The sequence below is a fragment of the Anas acuta genome, chromosome 1 (assembly GCF_963932015.1).
Source record: "Anas acuta chromosome 1, bAnaAcu1.1, whole genome shotgun sequence".
Classification (NCBI taxonomy): Eukaryota; Metazoa; Chordata; class Aves; order Anseriformes; family Anatidae; genus Anas; species Anas acuta.
The window spans coordinates 87294019-87313946 of record NC_088979.1 but is presented as its reverse complement, the minus strand read 5'-3'; the positions used below and the strand labels follow the sequence as shown (position 1 = coordinate 87313946).

Below are 19928 nucleotides of genomic sequence, written 5' to 3'. Positions count from 1 at the left end.
CATTTCAAGATTTACTAGAAAAATGTCTTTGCTGCTGCAAGCCAGGTCAGAAAACAGCCTCCCACTTAAGCTAAAATGGAGGCTTCACCTGCAGGGAAAACAGAGGACACAATTCCTCCTAACACTGTTTCTTACTGGAGGTAAGAGATTAAAACCTCAGGTTTTCCATCTGTCTGATTTATGACCAGGTGAAAGGTTGTGCCCAGCTCTGCTTCTAGAAATGCTGGCAACTGGGATGCCTGTTGGCATTTCTTCATTTGTAGTAAGACAATTTTGCTAGCTCATTTTGTTCAAATAATGATTTATTCCAAGTCTTCCTCCTATTTTATAAAAAAGGTTGGTTCATTCTCCTCATCAGTTTCTCAACACCATTTTTTAAGTGTGTTTGCTATTCATTCTGTAAAATTATAGGACCTGGTGATTTCCTTGTAAAGTCATTTGCACAAACCAGCTTTTGACATGTAGATTCTCACCACGGATTTGCTGTGGCATTATTTTGTGTTAGTCTTACCTGAACCCCCATGTGGAACTCCTTCAAAAGCCTTGAAAGCCATAGCAGGGTCTAACACCTAGCTGCAAAAGTTACCATGCATAGTTTATCAGCATGGCTTATCCACCCTGAATATGGCCGTATAAACCATTAATTTGGAAATGACCTCAAATACAGACTAGAATTATCAAAGGTCAAGACACAAATGATGGAAATTAAAAAACATGAATCTTACAGAATCGATCTGACAAAATAAGTTAAAAAAATTCTGAAAGCAAACATCCCACTGCAACTAGAAGTTTCTGTTCATTTCAGAATTTGATCTTTAAAGTCGCTGCGCATACAAAAACTACTTCCAAGCATTAATATTCATTGAAAAATACTTGCTGTCTTTCCTTACTACAGAACTGAAACTACTACCTCATGAAACTTGAGCAGCAGGTAAAGAAAGAAGAAACAATTCCCCTTGCTCCCATTCAACCAACAGAAAAAAAAAATCACAAACAAACAAAAACAAGATATTTAAGGGATTGAACATGAGTTTCTTCTATTGTGATGTAGAAGATGCATTAAGAGTTACCACAGACGATACATTACCTCCCATCCTCTACCTTTTCATTAGGCAGCTGTCTTAATCTTTTGCATTTTGCTGTTGGTTAGCAGAAAGATGAATAATTCCCTTAATTCTCTTCCTCCTCAGATTAAATAATTTACAAGTGTGAAAAAGAGCCTGGAGTTGGCTGTGTATTCCTCAAAAGATAGGGCAGAAATTATTTTAGTACTGTTGAAAGAAAAATAGCATTACCCATTCAAACAACGAAAGGAGCTCATCAAGTGCTCCTCACCCCTAGTAAGCACTTTAGTCAGTCATCTTTCTGCATCTCTCTGCTGAGCACCTGGCTGCCATTGGAATGTATACACACAAAAATGAGTTTAACCATTGCTGTTCAACTACACGGCAGTAGAAAATTGTAAAAGCAGGAACTTCCACAACACAGACTTCCACTGCTTGCAGGATTCAGTTACTACATGGGTCCTGGTGCCAACTACTTGCTGTCCAGATGACATAAGCTTTGACAACCCTGTGCAAGGCCAGGCTGCATGGAGCTTTGAGCAACCTGGTCTAGGGCAAGATGTCCCTGCTCATATCAGGATTTGAACTACATGCTCTTTAAGGTCCCTTCCAACCCAAGCCATTCTGTGATTCTGCAATAATCTAGGCTTCTTCAGTCACTGCCACAATCCCAGTGAAGATGGCACCTAAGAAGAAGCAGTGTAATTCATATATATCTTGTCAAAGAAATACACTAGTGAATACCACTAAACAATCTTTGCTACCCTAGCCCTTCCTCCAGATTCTCAGTCTCATCCCAAAATAGAAAGGCTAGCTGGAAAGGAGACTTATCAGAAAATGAACAGCGAGTGAAGATGAACTTACAAACTGGAAGCAGCTTCTGACACTCGGCTCAATGTTGCTGCCTCCGAAAGAGGCGACCTCCCCCAGCTGCCGCGGGATCTGGATGGAGTCATGCAGCAGGAGCCCCAGTCGGCGCTGGTCGCAGAAGCCGGTGGAGCTCGCCACTTGCTTGAATAGGTCTGGGGAAACAAAAGGACACCGTGGCTGAAGCATCATAATGGGGACACAGCAAGTACGGAGGAAAACTGCTTAATTTCAAAGGCTTACAAGTGGGGTAAATGGCCTTGACGGACATGAACATAAATGTATCTGCAGTTTGTCTGCTTCTCTTCCTACAAACACTGCTTCTGTTAGTAAATGTTGATTTTTAATAGGATTATTTATTTGTACCCATGAAGAAAGGACATTCTAACACAGTGCCTATGCCATTACTGATGATAGCAGCTGTAATTCTGAAATACAGTCAACTGAACATCAGGATCTTTGATCCACAGCAATGGTAATGCCTCAAAACTACTGTTTAACAGTAAAATAATCTCATACAACATACAGCACTTCTTCAGCTCTAAGCAATAAGTTTACAATTCGGAACCCAGTTCTCTTTCAGATGAATTGATCTGGAAAACAAGAGCTCCTAACTTTGATATACCATAATCTTTTAATCCAGGTGTATTTCTAAAATGAAAGAAAAATATCACAGTACGACAGAATCTGTCATCCACTGGGAATGTTAATATCATATTAAATTTTCATTTTTGAAGTGAAATGTCACTTTAAGTCTTGTTCTATTACTGCATCATTCTAGAAAAGGATCCTTATAGGACAGAATTATTATCCTTCTGTGAGCCCAATTTAATTTAGTGGGAATTAGCTATACTATGTATACAATGAGGAGGTTTTAGAGTTTGTAATAAGGAAAATCAGGTTAGCATTAACTGAAATATTTATTTGATAATATCCCTGTTGACAATACATGACCTGAATAAATTCTGCTTATTTTTCAAAGAGAGAAAGAAAGAGAGAAAAAGAGAAGGAAGGAAGAAAGGAATGAAGAAAGGAAAGAAGGAAGAAAGGAAGGTCAGCCACTATAAAAAAAATCCCTTCTATGGAGCTTTAGTATTTCACCTGACAACAAGGATACAATTATAAAGGTGATTCAGCACTTTTCGAGGTAACTTTCCTAGAGCAGCTTTGACACCTGTCTTTTTCCAGAGGAATAAAGGAATGGATAGAGAAAGGATTACATTTTAATCACACAAGTTTCACTTTTACCAAGACTAGTTTTAGGATACATAATTTTGAGAAAATTTCTTTTCCATCACCTCTGCAAGCCTGAAGAATTCTGCTCTATGAGAACCAACACTTCTCTGCTGCACAAATATCAGAAAACCTTTAAGGGGTACGACTCATCACGCACTTACAGCAATACTAACAGCAACGGCACTATGACTTCAGCATGACCACAGCCTCGCAGAGACAATTTGTTCCTCTCTCAAAAGCTATTCAGCGTTCATTCAGTGAAACACCTATCAGTAAAACACTGCGTTCTGCAGCCTTAAAGGGGGTTATGCATTACCATGTCACAGTACAGGAGCCTATAATATATTAAAAAATGTTTTTCTTTATAACTCTGATAATTCCCAATGGAATATAATTTTTTAAAAAATCTGTATTAATTTTCTTAAAAAGATTTTCTGAATAATTTTTCACAAAACCCAAAAGAAACATCTAAAGAACTAAACTGTGACATTTATAGCAATTGCCCTAAAATCTGATCCAATTATACACAGATGTATAATTCATATAACAGAATCCATTGTTGGAACTGTATGTTTTCTTATTAGCTTTCTTAAACTTGGATTAGAAAAATAATGAAATAACCATTAATGAAGAATTGCTACAGCATTGGTTCAAACTCTAACGGTAGTGGCTTTCTTTCAATGCATGTATGTAAGACTGATGTCATTTAATTTAACCAGAAAGTTATTCTTGAGAAATACCCTTATCAGCAGACCTTTTCTGGATCTTAGCCTCACTAATGAACTGATTCATTAGTCAGTTGAAACTAAAACTTCAAGTGGATTTTTTTCAAGTATTTTAGGATATGACCCATTAAAATATGCAAAATAACTGCATGACTAATTTTTACTTACAGATAGCAACTATATTTAACCAGTGAGACTCTGATCACATTGTGGAAAATATTTTGAAAAGGTAATATATTCCAAAATAGTGTAATGCATGATGTCTTGTGGATCAGTGCTGCTTTTTCATCTTATTGTCTATACATTTTGTCTGCTGTGGTACAGCAAAAGTGTTCTAGCACCCTTCTATAAGGAAATGTTAAATCTCAGCATGTGAATTCTTCCAACCAGGTGTCTGCACGCACATTTTTTGTGTATAAAGGTGTGCTAGACCAGTGGTCTTCAAAGTGAGGTGTATATACCCCAGTGGATGTGCAAATCCATTGGTATGCAGTAAAACATATTTTTGAACAGTTAATAAATTATATATAAAGAAATGAAAATAGTATTTATTTCATCTTTGTCTCATCCCTTTTTAACTTCTATTTTTGTCCATACTGTACATAATATACATATAGCACACTAGTGCATATATATAAATAAATATGGATATATTAGGGGTGCACGTTCAAAGATTTTTTTACTGATTAAATTTTTTTTGCATGATCAGAAAGTTTGGTGACCACTGTGCTAAATACATAGAACAAATAAGAGTAATGAAAACATAATATAAACACAAATTACCTAAAAAAAGAAAGAAAAAAAAAGAACTACATTGACTTACATCTATACTTGTCTTCCAGGTGTGCTTTACAAAGGGATACAACACCAGTTTTGAAAGATAAAACACGGATCCTTCCTGTTCGACCCCTAATAGAAAAGAAACATCAGCTGATAATACAATCCATTCATATAATAACTGGTTGTCTATTACAAAGTTTAACATAGTTCTGCAGTTTTATGTTAAAGTCACAAAAAGAACCATTTTGCATAGCATACACTAGCCTGCTATTACATACACGGTAAACTGAACGTAAAATATGGTTGTGGTTCCACAGGCATAGTTAAACTGAATTGTGCAGTTGTACCAATTCAACTAGGAACAGTCTCATGCAGAAATAACACCAGAAATAGCGTCAAAGGCACTAGCAAGATGTTCAGGTGACTGATTAAGCTTGCCTAAAACCAAGGAGAACGAAGGCAGGTTGTACAGTTGAGTCATTACTGTAATGGTGTTGTTTCTGAGCTCCTTCTCCTATCACTCAAACCTGAGCAAGCTGACAGCCTTGGTCCTCCTCCACGTCAGTTCTTGCACTGCCTTGACTCAGTCTTCCTTCACGCTCACCTTCACACCAGTTTGTGACATGCCTATGCTATCGCTTCTGCTTTTTAATGTGCCTGTGGTAACAACATCATCCTCTGTGCTGCCAGCAGCACAGTGACAAACCTTCAGATCTTCTCCCAGGTACCTGGCTTAGTTCAATTTGCTTCCTGCTGCTGGCTTCCCCTAAGACTTTATTTCACAAAGCATTACAAACACGTAACATCTATTGCAAATGAGACATACACAACATAGTAAGTTAACATCTAAACAGGACTTCTGGAAGCACAGCCTTATCAACAGCTTTGACTTGCCACCAGTGAAAGACCACCACTTAAAATATGGTAAGTCAGGTACAGGTGCACCGTACTCATGCACTAGGCTGTAGGGTTCAGCCAACATGCATATTTTCTTTTTAGTCCTACAAAGGCATCATAAGAGTCAACAGTGCTCCTTTACCTATGTATCTTCCCTGCAACACCTATAAAAGGTGCAGGCAGAAACTTGTGGACAAGGCAGAAGTGAGAATTTGCAGCCTTTTTTAAAAAGATAAATAAAAATCTTGTGTTTTTCACCACGAACAAGCATTTGTTGCTTACCTATGCTCTCCCCTCTCCGCTCCTTTTAGTCCTCTCCCTCAAACCTTTTCCAAATTAATTATCATCTGTGTCCTGAGAAACTCCCGCTGATGAATACCAGGCTCATGCAAATTATACAGGAGAAGAATGTAGAATGATTATTTCCCTGCAAGGCATATTAAATTGGAACCTGCACGAACCATGAGTTGTTCAGTTCACTCTACTCTCCTCCCAAGTCAAATCAGTAATTTAGCATGCTACTGCAAATGAGCATGAGTGACTGATCAATTAAAACAAATCTGAAACGTGCTGGATTTGCAGAGCTGTGCCCATAATTAGATCAGTCATTGACTGTGAATTTGATTAGTATCTTTACAAATGACAGTTTTCAATTATAAGAAAAGTAAAGATTCAGTACATTGAATTAAACGTCTCCAGTACCACTATGCACTTCAGTTGATCTCTTCCTATTAAGTTTACAATGAAAACTAAACACTTGTAACCCCAAGGTCACCTCTCTACCAGCATAATTCAAACTTGAATTTCAGCAAAACAGCTAGGAGCTTTCCTCACACATAAAACAACTCTGTGTTTCATCGAGTCCTGCAATATACAATTCCCTAGCATACCTAGGGAATTGCCTCGAGGCAGCCAATTATAATTTCTAATGCTGTACTTTCAGCAGAGTGCTACATAACAAAAGCTAGACTGGACACAGCAAATCTAAACTGGATGGTCCAGCTTAGGAGCAGCCTGGGGAATTATTTTTATTTCCCTCTCTGCCACTAGCCTGGCTGATCTGGATTAATATCTCTAGCGTGTCTTTTTTGTTTTTCACCAACTTCATATATACGTTACTCGTATTAGATAATTCAAAACTGGATCAGAGTTCAGTGAAAGCCAAAGCAGATTAAAGAAAAAAACCCTGGCAGTTAAATGAACACAGCCCCATTCCCTCCTACCAGTACACTATACAAAAATATAATGTAATGTGGGTAATCCACTTCACAGGATTGTACAGCTGCTGCAGATGATGTTACAAGCAACTGTCTTATCAGACATGATGTTGCAGGAAGAGACTGTATACACATCTGTACTTTTTTGTGTGCAGGTGATCACTGAAGCTTCAGTGCTGTGACAAAGTGGATGGAAGAATGATGTTATGGCACTACCGTACAGTTCAAAATGTCAGTGGCAACACAGTAATTGTTTCATGTCTTTCCATTTCTACACATGAATGTTTATACTGCCACAGTAATGAGCATGTCCGGCTGAAGGTAGCTGATAAGAACACAAAAAAAACAACAAATAAAGACTTCCACTGACATCTTTTTTCACTAAATTCACCAAATACAAAAATCATGGCTTAGTCTAAAACTGACTTACAAAATGTGCTTTGGAATATATCTGTGTGTTCTGAGCAACATCACTAACTTGTTGAATGGAACACTGTTATAATTTTATTTTGGTAAATTTACTCTCTTGTATTTATAGTTATAGGTACCCTTTTCCAAATTAAATTTTAGATGAAGCATTTCTCAGATCTCCTGACTGTAAAGGGTTGTAAACACATCAGAGTATAGATGAGTCTCTTCCAGCTTTGAGCAAGGATTACAGATTGAAAGCTGTAGAAAATGAACAGCTCTGTAAAGGTTTAGCACACAAAAATACAGACATGCAAGAGTCTGTATGATGGCGTTCATGTGTTGCTCTTGAATTTCTTTATCTGAAGAAATTTTAAAAGCCAGGCAAAGCGTTGACCAACAGAGGAGGTGCAGTCCTGGAACTGCTCTGAACACAGCAGTGTGTTCTCTTTTCCAGCTCTCTCATTGCTTAGCTTAATAAATCTAGTTTTGCATGCCTAACCAAGGGCTGTATCGATTCAACTAAATGCAGCCATTAAATCATTAGGTTTCTTAAACTTTCACTCCAACTGCTGTTTTTCCAGCTTCAAGCCATTCATTTTACAACGAGGCAGCCAGCTCATTACCCTTTCCCCCTTCCCCTTGTGGTGCTTCGGAAGCTTTTCAGTGTGCGATGTTTATAGCACCCATACATACGTGTCATAGACATTCAGCAGCCAGTTGAGGCACATGTCCACGCAGAGAGGAACATTGACCAAGTTGTTGTGCTCCTGTTCCAGTCGATCATAAATAGTGGTCAAGCAGTTAATGATCTGTAGAATATCCATCGGCTGGTCATTTTGCTTGAGGTTGTGCTGGTCCAAGGCATCACATGCAGCAGACAGACTCAGGAGATCCACTGTTAAAACAAACCAATGCAATAAAGATTGCAGAGAAACAGCAGTTGTGCTACCTGTACCCAAAAGATAAATTTAGGTACATAAGTTTGCTTGGCTTACATGCCTGGCCAAAGCACATTTAATATCCTCTGAAAGTCAGGTGCAAGATTGGTTCCAAGAGTCCTACAGGTGCACTGTTTATTCAGCTGTGGTCTTAAATAGCAACGTTTATAAAATGAAAACTCATTTTTAGCTGTAAAGTACCTACTGTGCTATTGGATTGTACAGAAATATTAGATAAATTACTGTGTAAGTAAAAACTCCATATTCCATGTTCTATGTTCCTACGGATAGGCTAATATTTGACTACTGCATTCATTGGATGTGCTCTAAACATGGTACTTGTCATCAGCTTTCATGGGACGTGCCACTCATTTTATACAGAAGTCAAACAACCTTCACTGAACCAAATTCCACAAGGAATATACAAATGAATCACAGCTGAACCAAGGTTAACTTCTCTGCTACTTTTTCTGTGGCGAGAACATGGAAAATAAGATTCCAGACCTGTTCCAGTACTTACTCTAATGGAATTTGTATTTTAGTTCTGATGAGCATTTACATTTAGAAGTACCTCTATGACATTACAGAGGGAGACAAATTTAAAACTTATCAATCAACATACAACAGAGGTTTCTGCCACAGACATTAAAAATCTTGATTTTCATTCAAATGTTAGTCAACTGTATTTTGAAATTTGTATGCCCATAGCAAAATAGAATTTCCCATCAGCTCTTAAAATTATTCTTACTTTCTGAAAAATAGCATCAACAGCAGTATCACACTTTGGGGGACACCAAATCAGAGAGTTATGAGATGATGGCGTAAAATGCAAAACAGGAATCAAAAACAAAAGAAATCAGAAATATCAGACTATCTGGGGCATGAGATCTTCCTGCTGCCATATAACCCTTTGTTATATATTCCTTCCTTGCATGGAATTTCCAGGGGCTGAGTAAAGGCGAGATGAAAGTTTAGATGCTGTTAAGCCCTCTCATACCATGGTTAGTTACAAAGTGCAGCATAATTCAGCATGACTTGGGGTTGTGGATTTTTGGGCTAAAGTGAACTGCCTGAAACCATTCTGGAAGGGGCCTGGAGAGCAAGTCCATTCTGAGGGGCCTGGAGAGCAAGTCCTATGAGGAGCGGCTGAAGGAGCTGGGCTTGTTCAGCCTAGAGAAGAGGAGGCTCAGGGGTGACCTTATTGCTCTGTATAAGTACATTAAAGCAGGCTGTAGCGAGGTGGGGGTTGGCCTGTTCTCCCATGTGCCTGGTGACAGGATGAGGGGGAATGGGCTAAAGTTACGTCAGGGGAGTTTTAGGTTGGATGTTAGGAAGAATTTCTTTACTGAAAGGGTTGTTAGGCACTGGAACGGGCTGCCCAGGGAGGTGGTGGAGTCACCATCCCTGGAAGTCTTCAAAAGACGTTTAGATGTAGAGCTTAGGGATATGGTTTAGTGGGGACTGTTAGTGTTAGGTCAGAGGTTGGACTCGATGATCTTGAGGTCTCTTCCAACCTAGAAATTCTGTGATTCTGTGATTCTGTGGAAATTTGTTACAGAACTGGGAAATAAACTGACCCAATTGCAAGACCAGTTTTTCTGTCATTGGAATAAAAATATGTTTTATTGAGTGCTGGTAAGCAACACCTCTTGGTAATGTCAAAAAAAAAAAAAAAAAAAAAAAAAAAAAAAACAACCCATACAAGATTTTTTTTTTTTTTTTTTTTAGAATTTCATCTGGTTTAGGGGCACATTTGCCAAATTCACACTTGAGTATCCCAGAATACAACAAAGGATGAAACTGACCCTTTGATGAAAAATATTCCAACTGCACACAGGGCTGCATGATAATGCTGCACTGACAGTATGCTGGGATTTTGTAACTGCCGAAAGAATTTCAGGAGTATAAACTTCACTGGCAATCAGTGGGGACTTCTGCTACTAAATCCCTTAAGCACTTCTGAAAATTTCATCCTGTGAGCCTCACGTACCCAGTGCCAGAGAGAAGGAAGAAAGCCTGGAATTCGATCCCTAGTATTACACCAAGAGATTGAACTTGGGCTGGTTTGTTTTGCACTGGGCTTTATTAGAAATTTACTTTTTCATATTATCATGTGGATATTTACTAAAGGAAAATATTTTGCAACATTACGTTTAACTTACTAGCATATAAAACATAGCTATTCTAAGGTCAGTGTTACAATTCTGCAAAAGCATATTTATCAGACCCATTGCTAAGAGTCATAGCAAGTTAGTCTTCTTATAGTAATTTATTAGCCAAATTGGAAATATAGCAATGCTTTCACAACACCTTTAATGCAGAGCTTTAGGCTGAACTCTCAGTTCCTTTGAGACGATGAATCAATGGTAATTAAATGAACCCCTCAGGCACCTGGGTGGCAGCTTAATTATAAATGCAGCAGCTGCTAAACATGGGTCATTCCATTTTGTGAAAGCTTTTCCTGCTAATAAGCAGCAACTTCTGAAAAGCCCTTCACCCTGCTCTTCATCAGACGCCTGTCCTATCTTGAAGGTAATGATGCACGTCCATCTTAAAACGAGTAAGAAGTGTTTGCCACCAAGCTGTGCTTTAGGGGACTTCTTTTCATGGGAAGATTTGTTCTGGCCTTCACCAGGGTTAAGTTCATCGTGGTTCTTCCCAACTGCATTTAAAGTAACATGTTGGGGGCTTCTCCAGAATTAGGAATTGTGTATTTCTTTCCTGAAAGCAAATATGCCAGTCCCATGAATGACAGCCTTTCAAAAGGCAAGTCCAAACACATATTGAAGAGTTGCATATTCATGGACATTCCGTGATTTGCAAGGCTTTAATTACAATAAACCATACCACTTTATGCTTTGCATGTTTCTCAGGTTGTCACTCTTCTGTTCTTTTCTATTTAAAATTCTGAAACGGACTACAGAATTTGTGTGAACTATAGCCCCTAGCTTATTTTGAAATCCAAGTTATGTATATAAAAATTTACTTGTCCTCTAAGGTAAGAGAGTAAGTTTAATAATGCCTATAACTAGGCCAATCTGTGGACAGAATACAAGAAAAGCATGAAAAAGGACCTTGAACGACTAACCAGCTGAAGGCCAGGAGAGACAAGTTAACAGGCAGAATGTTTGCTGTGGAGGTCATATAACGAACTTGGGCAAAATTCAACATATGGTTGGTGATAAAAAGTGTTAATGGTGTTCCCAGGATGCAAAATCATCTCCTCTGTAACCTTACAGAGTTGGCTGATATGTTAAAAAAATATATATATTTAATCTAGCCTGCATATATATATATATATATATATATATATATAAAGGAAGTTCTTGAATATTTTCTTTTGCGGCATCTCCAAGAAAGGTTTGGGAACACATCACATTTTATTGACTTCACATCTGTTCAGATGTGGTTTGCACTTAAAGATCAGATCTTTTAAAAGTAGCAAAGCCAGAAAGTCAACATGCTTTGATGTGATTATCAAAGGAAATCACACATTTAAAAAAAACGGTTTAATAGTTACACCTGGCATGCCTACAATAATTTCACAGGCTGGGACAATAGAGCTACACACTAGATTCTCCTAACGTTACACGATACACAAACGTTTATTTGTTAAGGATTACCATTTCCTATTATTATCCTTCAGGTTTAAAGTCCTAGCATCCTAATGTTCGTTGGGTTGATTTACAAACCGAGAAGTTATTTTTCAACAAAAATCTAAGTATAGTTCATGTTTAAGTGTTTCTATTCTTGCCACTGAGATAGGCTGCACTTCCACATCTAGGGACTTCTATTGTGTTCCCATCTTCAGAATCTGAAAACACTCCTCAGAAGGTAACATTGTTCTGCTTTTTACACAGTTTGCAGAAAAGAATACATATACATACAGCTTTTAAACTCCTGCAATTTTAAATCCGAAATAAAAATTGAGAGCTGAAAGCAGCACCTACTGCAGGAAAAATTCAGGGATTTGGGGCTACATGTAGGATCCCTGAATCACAACACTGCTCTATTTCTACCAGTGCCAAATTGCAGAAAAAGAATTTTGTAAATAGTTTTTTTATCTAATTAAACTGAGTTCACAAGTGACACTTAAATCACAGAATATACAAACACAAGGATGGTGTCTCCAAGCAAAAATATTTGCAAGAACAAAGACTGTTAACCAAATTCCTTAAATACTTCTCCTTAGATACAAGTGTGAAGAATGTGCTAAAGTATTCAGTGTAAGCGCCACTGCATGTTTCTGAAAACATCCATTCTCAGAAAATCTACCTAAGTATGACCTTGAAAGATGAACAGACTTCAGTGCATAATTACAATTCCCCACTGGAAAGCCCATGATGAGTGGAGAATTATTCAGTGGCAGAATCAAGCTAATTACAGATAAAACAGGATGCAAAGTTTTGTACTTTCAACCACAGAAGCTTGCCACTTACACAAAAGTTTTAGTTCATTACTTCAGTGCTGCGTGGATTACAAATACTTTTCACTGTGTATCATTCAAGTTTCTTTATATTGCCTTTTCATAATGATTGTCACAAAAACATGTTTGTATTTCTGATCATCAGCTGTCAAAATTCAATCTTTGTTACTACATCCGTGCTGAACTTTTTCATTGTGTTACAAGAATTTTCACCTAGTGTTTATTTTTTTATTTTATTTTTTATAAATCCAGAGATTAAGTCTGTTCATTAGTGGAATTCACCCATCCTTATAAGCCTAAAAGTAAACATGCTCAAAAAAACTGAGGTTTGACACAGTTCCAGAAAGCATGTGAGCACAAATCTAAACTTGAGATAAATAACAGTTGAGACACTGCAACTGTGTCAGAAATTTAACCCTGTAATTAAACACCGAATACCAAACATTAAAATATTTTAATAACCCTCCAAATTGTACCGCTTAATAAACTGTTTGCTTTGGTAACTTATTGGCCTACTAAGAAAATGATGAGCAAATGATTTAGCTATCAGGTTACAACAAGCTTAAGCGGAGATGTAAGTGAAGTGACAGGCAGCAAACCATACACCAGCTGTGAGAACTGCCATGTCAGACCATGCGCATCGCTACTGTAGGAGTGACTAGAGACTTTTGAACATAGCCAAAAGCTGGGGTGAAATGAAGCTAAATGCTTACTGTGATGATCTCATTTAAACGCAGCAACCCCCAGGGTTCAGGAGTCAACCTAACAAACTATCAGCTATTCCAGCTCTGGCACAGTTTGTCATCTGAGCTTTCACTGTTCTTAATACAGGGCAATCCTGCTTGCATGTTGTTGAGCTGCAAAACTGTGGCTGGCATTGGATGTAGCTTCAGTAATGCACATAGAGAAAAGAGCTGGCCAAAGAGCATAAAGATGAGAAATATGCAGGGAATGTTCATTTTGTTCCTGATCTGCTGTTTTGTCTCCTAACCAAGAGACCTGCAGGCTGCCCAGCACTTCTGCCTTGTCAGGAAGGTGCAAAGCAGTGGCAGCAGGAGGTCCCTCAGATGAGAGGTTTCCATGCACCCAGCCGCATTTTGGGGGTGGAGGGGGTGTTTTTCTACTTCTGAAGCTGCAAATCAGCTCATGGCTTGGTAATAAAATCTTCCTGGCAGCCCACACGACCGGGGCAAGTACTTACAGCAGAGGGCTTTCTGCAGCCTGCGGAGCTTCATGGCAGTTCTGTATGCGGAGAACCTGACGTTGTTCAGGTCCGCTGTGGGGGAAAAACACCAGAAAAAAAACGATTAGCTTTACACCTTAGTCATAACCAGACTCATGATGAGGATGTTCAGTTGAACTCAAACATTGCGATCGGTGGTTCAAAGGACAGAGGGAAAAATGGTGTGTTAGAAACCATACTTCACTGAGCAAAAGCACTCAAACCTTGGCAATCAATCATTCAAAAGAAACCCAGCAAGTCCTAAAGCGTTACTTCCTTTCTTTCAAAGGTTCTGAACTTAAGAGCACTTGAAAGGACACCACCACCCACTGCAGCAGCGTTGTCTGAAAACACCGCAGCCTTTCACAGGGTTGGCACTGCAAGGGAGATAAGGATTTGGATCTCCTCCCTCCCTGCCTGAGGTGCCCAGCCAGGTTGCTTGCCAGCAGCCAGATGCACAGAGCTCCTGGGCAACGCAGGCAACTCTCAGCTACTGCTGAGACTCTAAAAAATAATGCCTCTTTTGTGCTCCCCCACCTGAGCAGACAGCAGCGTGCTCTGCAAGGTGCAGGGTGCCGGCAGGGAGCCAGCCGAGCCTCCAGAGCACCTTGGAAACTGCGGGGAGCCCAGAGGCCATGGGAGAAGGGCAAGGAACAGGAGCAGCCTAGGGCCGGTTTCACTGCGGCCTTCTCCTGCGGGTCACCAAACCAGATCACTTGCAGGAGTCCCCAATGTAGAGGGAACAGCAGCACACTGAGCAGATAACCAACCCAATCAGCATGGGGGAGGCTCGGTCAGGGCTGCGCGAGCATAGCTCAGCACTGCCTTGTGGCTACCTCCCCTGCAGGACACGGCCCTGCTCGGCAGTTTGAGAAGCAGGCTGTGGACAGAACTAGAAACAAAGGAGGGGTTTCAAGCAAAACTTGTCTTGGACTTTGTATGACCAGGAAACTGGATACGCACCTTTGTGTTCTGCCTGCCTGTGCGAAACCAGACTGCAGATGATGTGCTTGCTCTGATCCTGACCCTGGCTTTGCTGCGAGCAGCCGTGGGCAAACCCATTTATTTACCAGAAGAATAGACACATTTACTGGGCGTGAGGTCAAAGCTACTGTGGCTGAGCTCCTGCAGGTGTATCAGCCAGCTCATTTACAGCCAGACTGGCACACCAGCACCACACTGCAGGTACACCACTGCTTGTGTTACTCAGAAGCAAACCCAAGGCGCAGAAGCAAGCGCGACATCCTGGCAAAGGGCTTCTAAACGTTTATGGGAGCAGGCTGACACGCACCTAAACTGTGCACAGGGGCAAGCTGCTAACTTCGGCAAAGAGAAAAGGGGCTGGCTGCTCTTCTGGGGGCAACTAAATGAGCCGATGCCATTTCCCAAAGGGCACTACCACCCCCTCACAGGGATGCTGAGGGAATCAGTCTGCAGCCGGGGCAGCCTCCTTGCCACCCCAGTCCCACACATACCCACGGGGCACTGCTACCCCCCGGCACCTCCTTGCTCTGGGCTGTGTGCTGGCACTTCACAGTGCTGCAGCTTTGCTCACACCAGCACAGGCTCTGCTGGCTCCTATGCCCAGCAATGTTGCTGGATGCATTTAGTTTTATACTAACAGTGAAACCTGCCAGGCCTAAGGGGTTAAGGATGGGATGGCATTTGGAAAATGTTAATACCTCTGTAAATACAAAAAGAACGAGAAAAAAAAAAAACATGATATTGGCTCCCAGCAGAGGTCCATTTAGCCCAATCAATAAGCTGCCTCCCAGACTGGAGAGACAGACTATTACTGAAAACAGGGCAAATACAGAATGGTTCCTTGCAGGAGGATGCACTGAGGTACTGTAAAGGTGTTCGTGATGTGGCAGCTTAGGTATAACTATCCAGGCATCATTTACAATGCTGTATGGGTATAGGTAGCAGAGGGAATATAGCCTCAATTACATAAATTTTAATTAAGCTGTTCTGAATGAGTAATTTGAGGTCTGATAATTCAGTAGTTTTGAATACCTTAATAAAGATGTGAAGTGTTTCTAAAACACGTCTTACAGCAGAAGGGAAACTTTCAGCTTTGTATATAATTTCTTTTGCTTTGCACAGCCCCATACACCTTTTTAATGGGCAGTTCTCTTGGGCATTGTTCCTGCCAGCTCGCTCTCTCACAATTATCCTGACAGGTCCACAAGCATTAATGTGGTGTGGAATAGAGTGCGCAATTTAAATAAAGCAACTTAATTTGTCTTCAGGAGAAATTAATAAAGCAGTCCCTTGCAAACACACCGTGACTTCAGTTACATTTTGTACCTTGTTGTAAGGCTACACTTACATTCTGGAAAACAAACAAACAAAAAATATCCCAAGTAGTAGCAATTTTACTTGTTAAACATAAGATCGGTCAAAATTAATTGGATTCGAGGCTTATATACACTAGGTTATGGTTAGCATTTCAGAACACGAAGAAGTTTTCCCTGAATTTCAACTGCATATTCTGAAAAAGCTTCTCTATTTATTATTTACATTTTAAAGAAGCATTAGTAAATATGTACACATATTTCAGGCCTTAATCAGGGCAGAAAGTACAAATCATGAAAACACTTAATCATCAAAGCGCTGTTTTACATCTATTTTCCTGTACATGTAACATGCTGAATTTCTTATCAACCCTTCTGTCACGAAGCACCTGCTGTAAATGACCAACAAGCAATGTTGAGAGCTAATTTCAGAGCCCTCACCTTAGGTTTTGGGAAAGCAGGAGCAACGTTAGCTCTTTGCTCTATATGCTGAGGCTGGACAGCCATAGCATGCCTCTGCTCCCACCTTTTATCAGCTCTAGCCCAACGCCTTGTTTTTGTCAACTGCCCACCTCCCGTCCTCATTATGCTACCACCACCACACTCCTAATGGATGGCTAGCTGATCAGGTGAAGGCAGTCATTTGCTATGTCACTGTCATTCCATGTCACATCTTTGCCTCAGATTTTAGTACTTTCATTTTATTTTATATTTGGGACTCCTTTAGATGCCTTTCCTGACCTCACTTTCAGCCAGGTTGTGTCTGTACCTTTCATCTGCCTCTTCTTCCATTTCAGCAAAAGTATCACATTCTAACTATTTTAAATCACACACACACAAAAAAAAAAAGACAATAATAAGAGGTTTTATGGCTCCTGAAAGACAAGTGTAATAGCATTTTATAACTACACGACAGGAATTTAAATTCTGACTTGGACTACAATGAGGGAAGACTGTTCCATGGAGAGGGCAACACAGCAAATGCCCACAGAATTGTAGAATGGCTGAGGCTGGCAAGGAGCTCTGGAGGTACCACCCAGCGCAGGCTGCCCAGGGCCATGCCCAGGCAGCTTTTGAAGATCTCCAAGGAGGAGACCCCACAGCTCTCTGGGCAGCCTGTGCCAGCGCTCCTCACCCACAGAGCACAGAACTGCTGCTCAATCTGGAGCCCAGGAGGCTGCCTCTGTGCCTGCTGCCTCTTGCCCTGGCACTGGGCACCGCTGAAAAGAGCCTGGCTCCCTCTTCTTTGTACCATCCCTTCAGATATTTGCACACATTGGTATGAATCCCCCTCAGAGGAGAGGCCAGCATCTAAGGATGAACCTCATGAAGTTTAACAACGCCAAGTGCAAGGTCCTGCATCTGGGCTGGGACAACAAAGCACAGAGGCTGGGCAAAGAATGGACTGAGAGCAGCCCTGACAAGAAGGACCTGAGGATTGACAAGAAGCTCGACATGAGCCATCAATGTCCACTTGCAGCCCAGAAAGCCAACCCTATACTGGGCCACATCAAAAGCAGTGTGGACAGCAGGTCAGGGGAAGTGATTATCTCCCTCTGCTCTTGTGAGACCCCACCTAGAGCAGTGTGTTCAGCTCTGGGGCCCCCAGCACAAGGATGTGGGCCTGTTATAGAACAGGTCCAGAGGAGGGCCATGAAGAGTACCAAGGTGCGGGAGCCCCTCTCCTATGAAGACAGGCTGATGGAGTTGGGGTTGTTCAGCCTGAAGAAGAGAAGGCCCTGGGGATACCTTATAGCAGCCTTCCAGTACCTAAAGGGAGCCTACAGGAAAGCTGGGGAGGGACTCTTTGACAGGGAGTGGAGTGATAGGACAAGGGGGAATGGTTTTAAACTACAAGAGGGGAGATTTAGATGAGATATAAGGAAGAATTTACTCTGAGAGTGCTGAGGCACAGGAACAGGGTGCCCAGCAAAGCTGTAGATATACCTTCCCTGGATGTGTTCAAGACCAGGATGAATGGAGTTTTGAGTCATTTTAACCATGCTCCTAGTAATCTGCTGGTGGTGACTTTCCTACCCCTAAGCTACTGCTGAGAAGAATGCACTGCTCCACAGAGCAGCAAGGGGAAGCCCAGCTCTCTTCTAATTGGGCCTCAAATGCTCCCCTTGCTGGTGTATGACTCCATTTAAGTGAGCTGTACAACATAAGACTGTCAGGTAACGAGGCTTGGTAACTCTGCTTGCTAACGTTAGTGGTAACGTCACTGTGGTAACAGCAATGGAGGAAAACTGGAGTAAGGCAGCATAAGGCACTGCTTGGCTGCAAGCCAGGCATTACTGCTGGGAATATGTGGAGGAGGAAGGAATGTGGCACAAGCAGCAACAAACTTCCAACAGTTTATAAAAACACTACTAGCTCATCCTTTCCTCTTTTTTTTTTTTCCCTTCCTGGCTCCCAAGGGAAATTATCTGTTACTTTCTTCACTCCCAAATAGACCACTAAAAACTCAGGACCCACTGATCGTTGATTCCACAGTGCATTTGCCACCTCTAAGAAGGTAGGAGAAAACGAAGTACACCAAGCATGCACTTCTCCAGCCTTTCTTCCCACTCCTAGAAGGAGTGCACAGCCCCTCATCCAAATGAGGTGATAAGAGGTCTGAAAAGTCCTTGGAGTGTATGAGACTTTTGGGTTGTGTTGGTGATACTCCAACCCCAGCCCTACTCCTCACTGCTCAGAAGGTAACTTCCACGCTTTGATCGGAAAATGTAGATGCTCAAGAGCATAATCTAATTATGTTCTGTATTGGAAAAGACCACCTGCCCCTGGAAATGAACAGACTGAGAAAAACGTGGCAGCGCTGTATTTGGTGACATGAGTAGTACACCCAGGAGGAAAGAGTAGTTCTCACGCCACTCAGTTCTCTGTTCAAGGAGTAGAAATGCTTCCAGGGGAGAAGTTTGAGGATTATACTACAAAAGACCTGTAAGAAAAGGGCAGGCGCTGATACCTTAGCAGCAATAAGCAATGCCCACCAACACAGCAGGAAGATCTCTCCATGATCTTTCTCAGCTTCTACCACACCCCTCTCTCTCACCGTCACTGTGAAAGATTTTGAAATGCTAAGGTATAAATGAGCCTTGGAAATTCGGAAATCTCCTTTTGCAGCTTTCTTCTTTTCATTACAGACACGACACGCTCCTTCACAGCAACTAATGTGGTGAGGAGAAGGTTATCTAGAAGACTGATCTCCTCTGTGTCCATCAGGTGCCTACAAATTATTCAACAAAAACTAATGCTCCTTACACATGCAGCTTTAATGAAAAGGACTCCAGTCTTTTGATAGGAAGAACTTAAATCAGAACTATTGCTGAAAGACAATCAGACAATTAAAGCCAATTAATCCCATCTAATTAACCTCTCCTGCATAATTCTGCATGTTGTGAGTAATCTCAGAATGTAAGGGCTATGCTTTTCCTCAAAAGAGCTAAGACATAAACACATTTTTCAATGCTGCCTTTCTACGGTATTGTAGAAACAGCAGTAATTACATCTAGCAGGTCCTTATGACAGTGGCTAACCAGGTAAAAATCACTCATTTGAGAAGTGATCCATGATTTGCATCAAAAATTTGAACCACCTGCTGGAGTGTCCCACTGACTACTGACACCGTATCAACAAATTAGATGTTGTAGACATTTTTTTTTAATTATTATTCCATGCTAAATTCTATATTATACATTGCAATATCATAATTGTTTTAATAGCAAAACCAGATCCTCGTATTCTTGACCCTTTATTGCATGAAATAAGGTGACTTCTATGGCTAAAAGCAATAAATAAAAAAAAAAAGGGCAATAAGTTAAAAAAAAAAGACCATTTTTAAC

General features: G+C 40.7%; 1 protein-coding gene across 19 annotated transcripts in view; it reads right to left on the bottom strand.

The window, feature by feature from the left end:
• The window catches only part of DMD (dystrophin), a 1220482-nt gene that overhangs the window by 55126 nt on the left and 1145428 nt on the right, over nt 1-19928 (bottom strand). For all 19 annotated transcript variants that reach the window (XM_068686720.1, XM_068686735.1, XM_068686714.1 and 16 more), the window contains 4 exons: nt 13763-13837; nt 7891-8092; nt 4716-4801; nt 1929-2086 (listed from right to left, as the gene is read on the bottom strand). In XM_068686720.1, coding sequence (XP_068542821.1) covers nt 1929-2086; nt 4716-4801; nt 7891-8092; nt 13763-13837 — 521 coding nt within the window. The remainder of the gene's footprint in view (nt 1-1928; nt 2087-4715; nt 4802-7890; nt 8093-13762; nt 13838-19928) is intronic.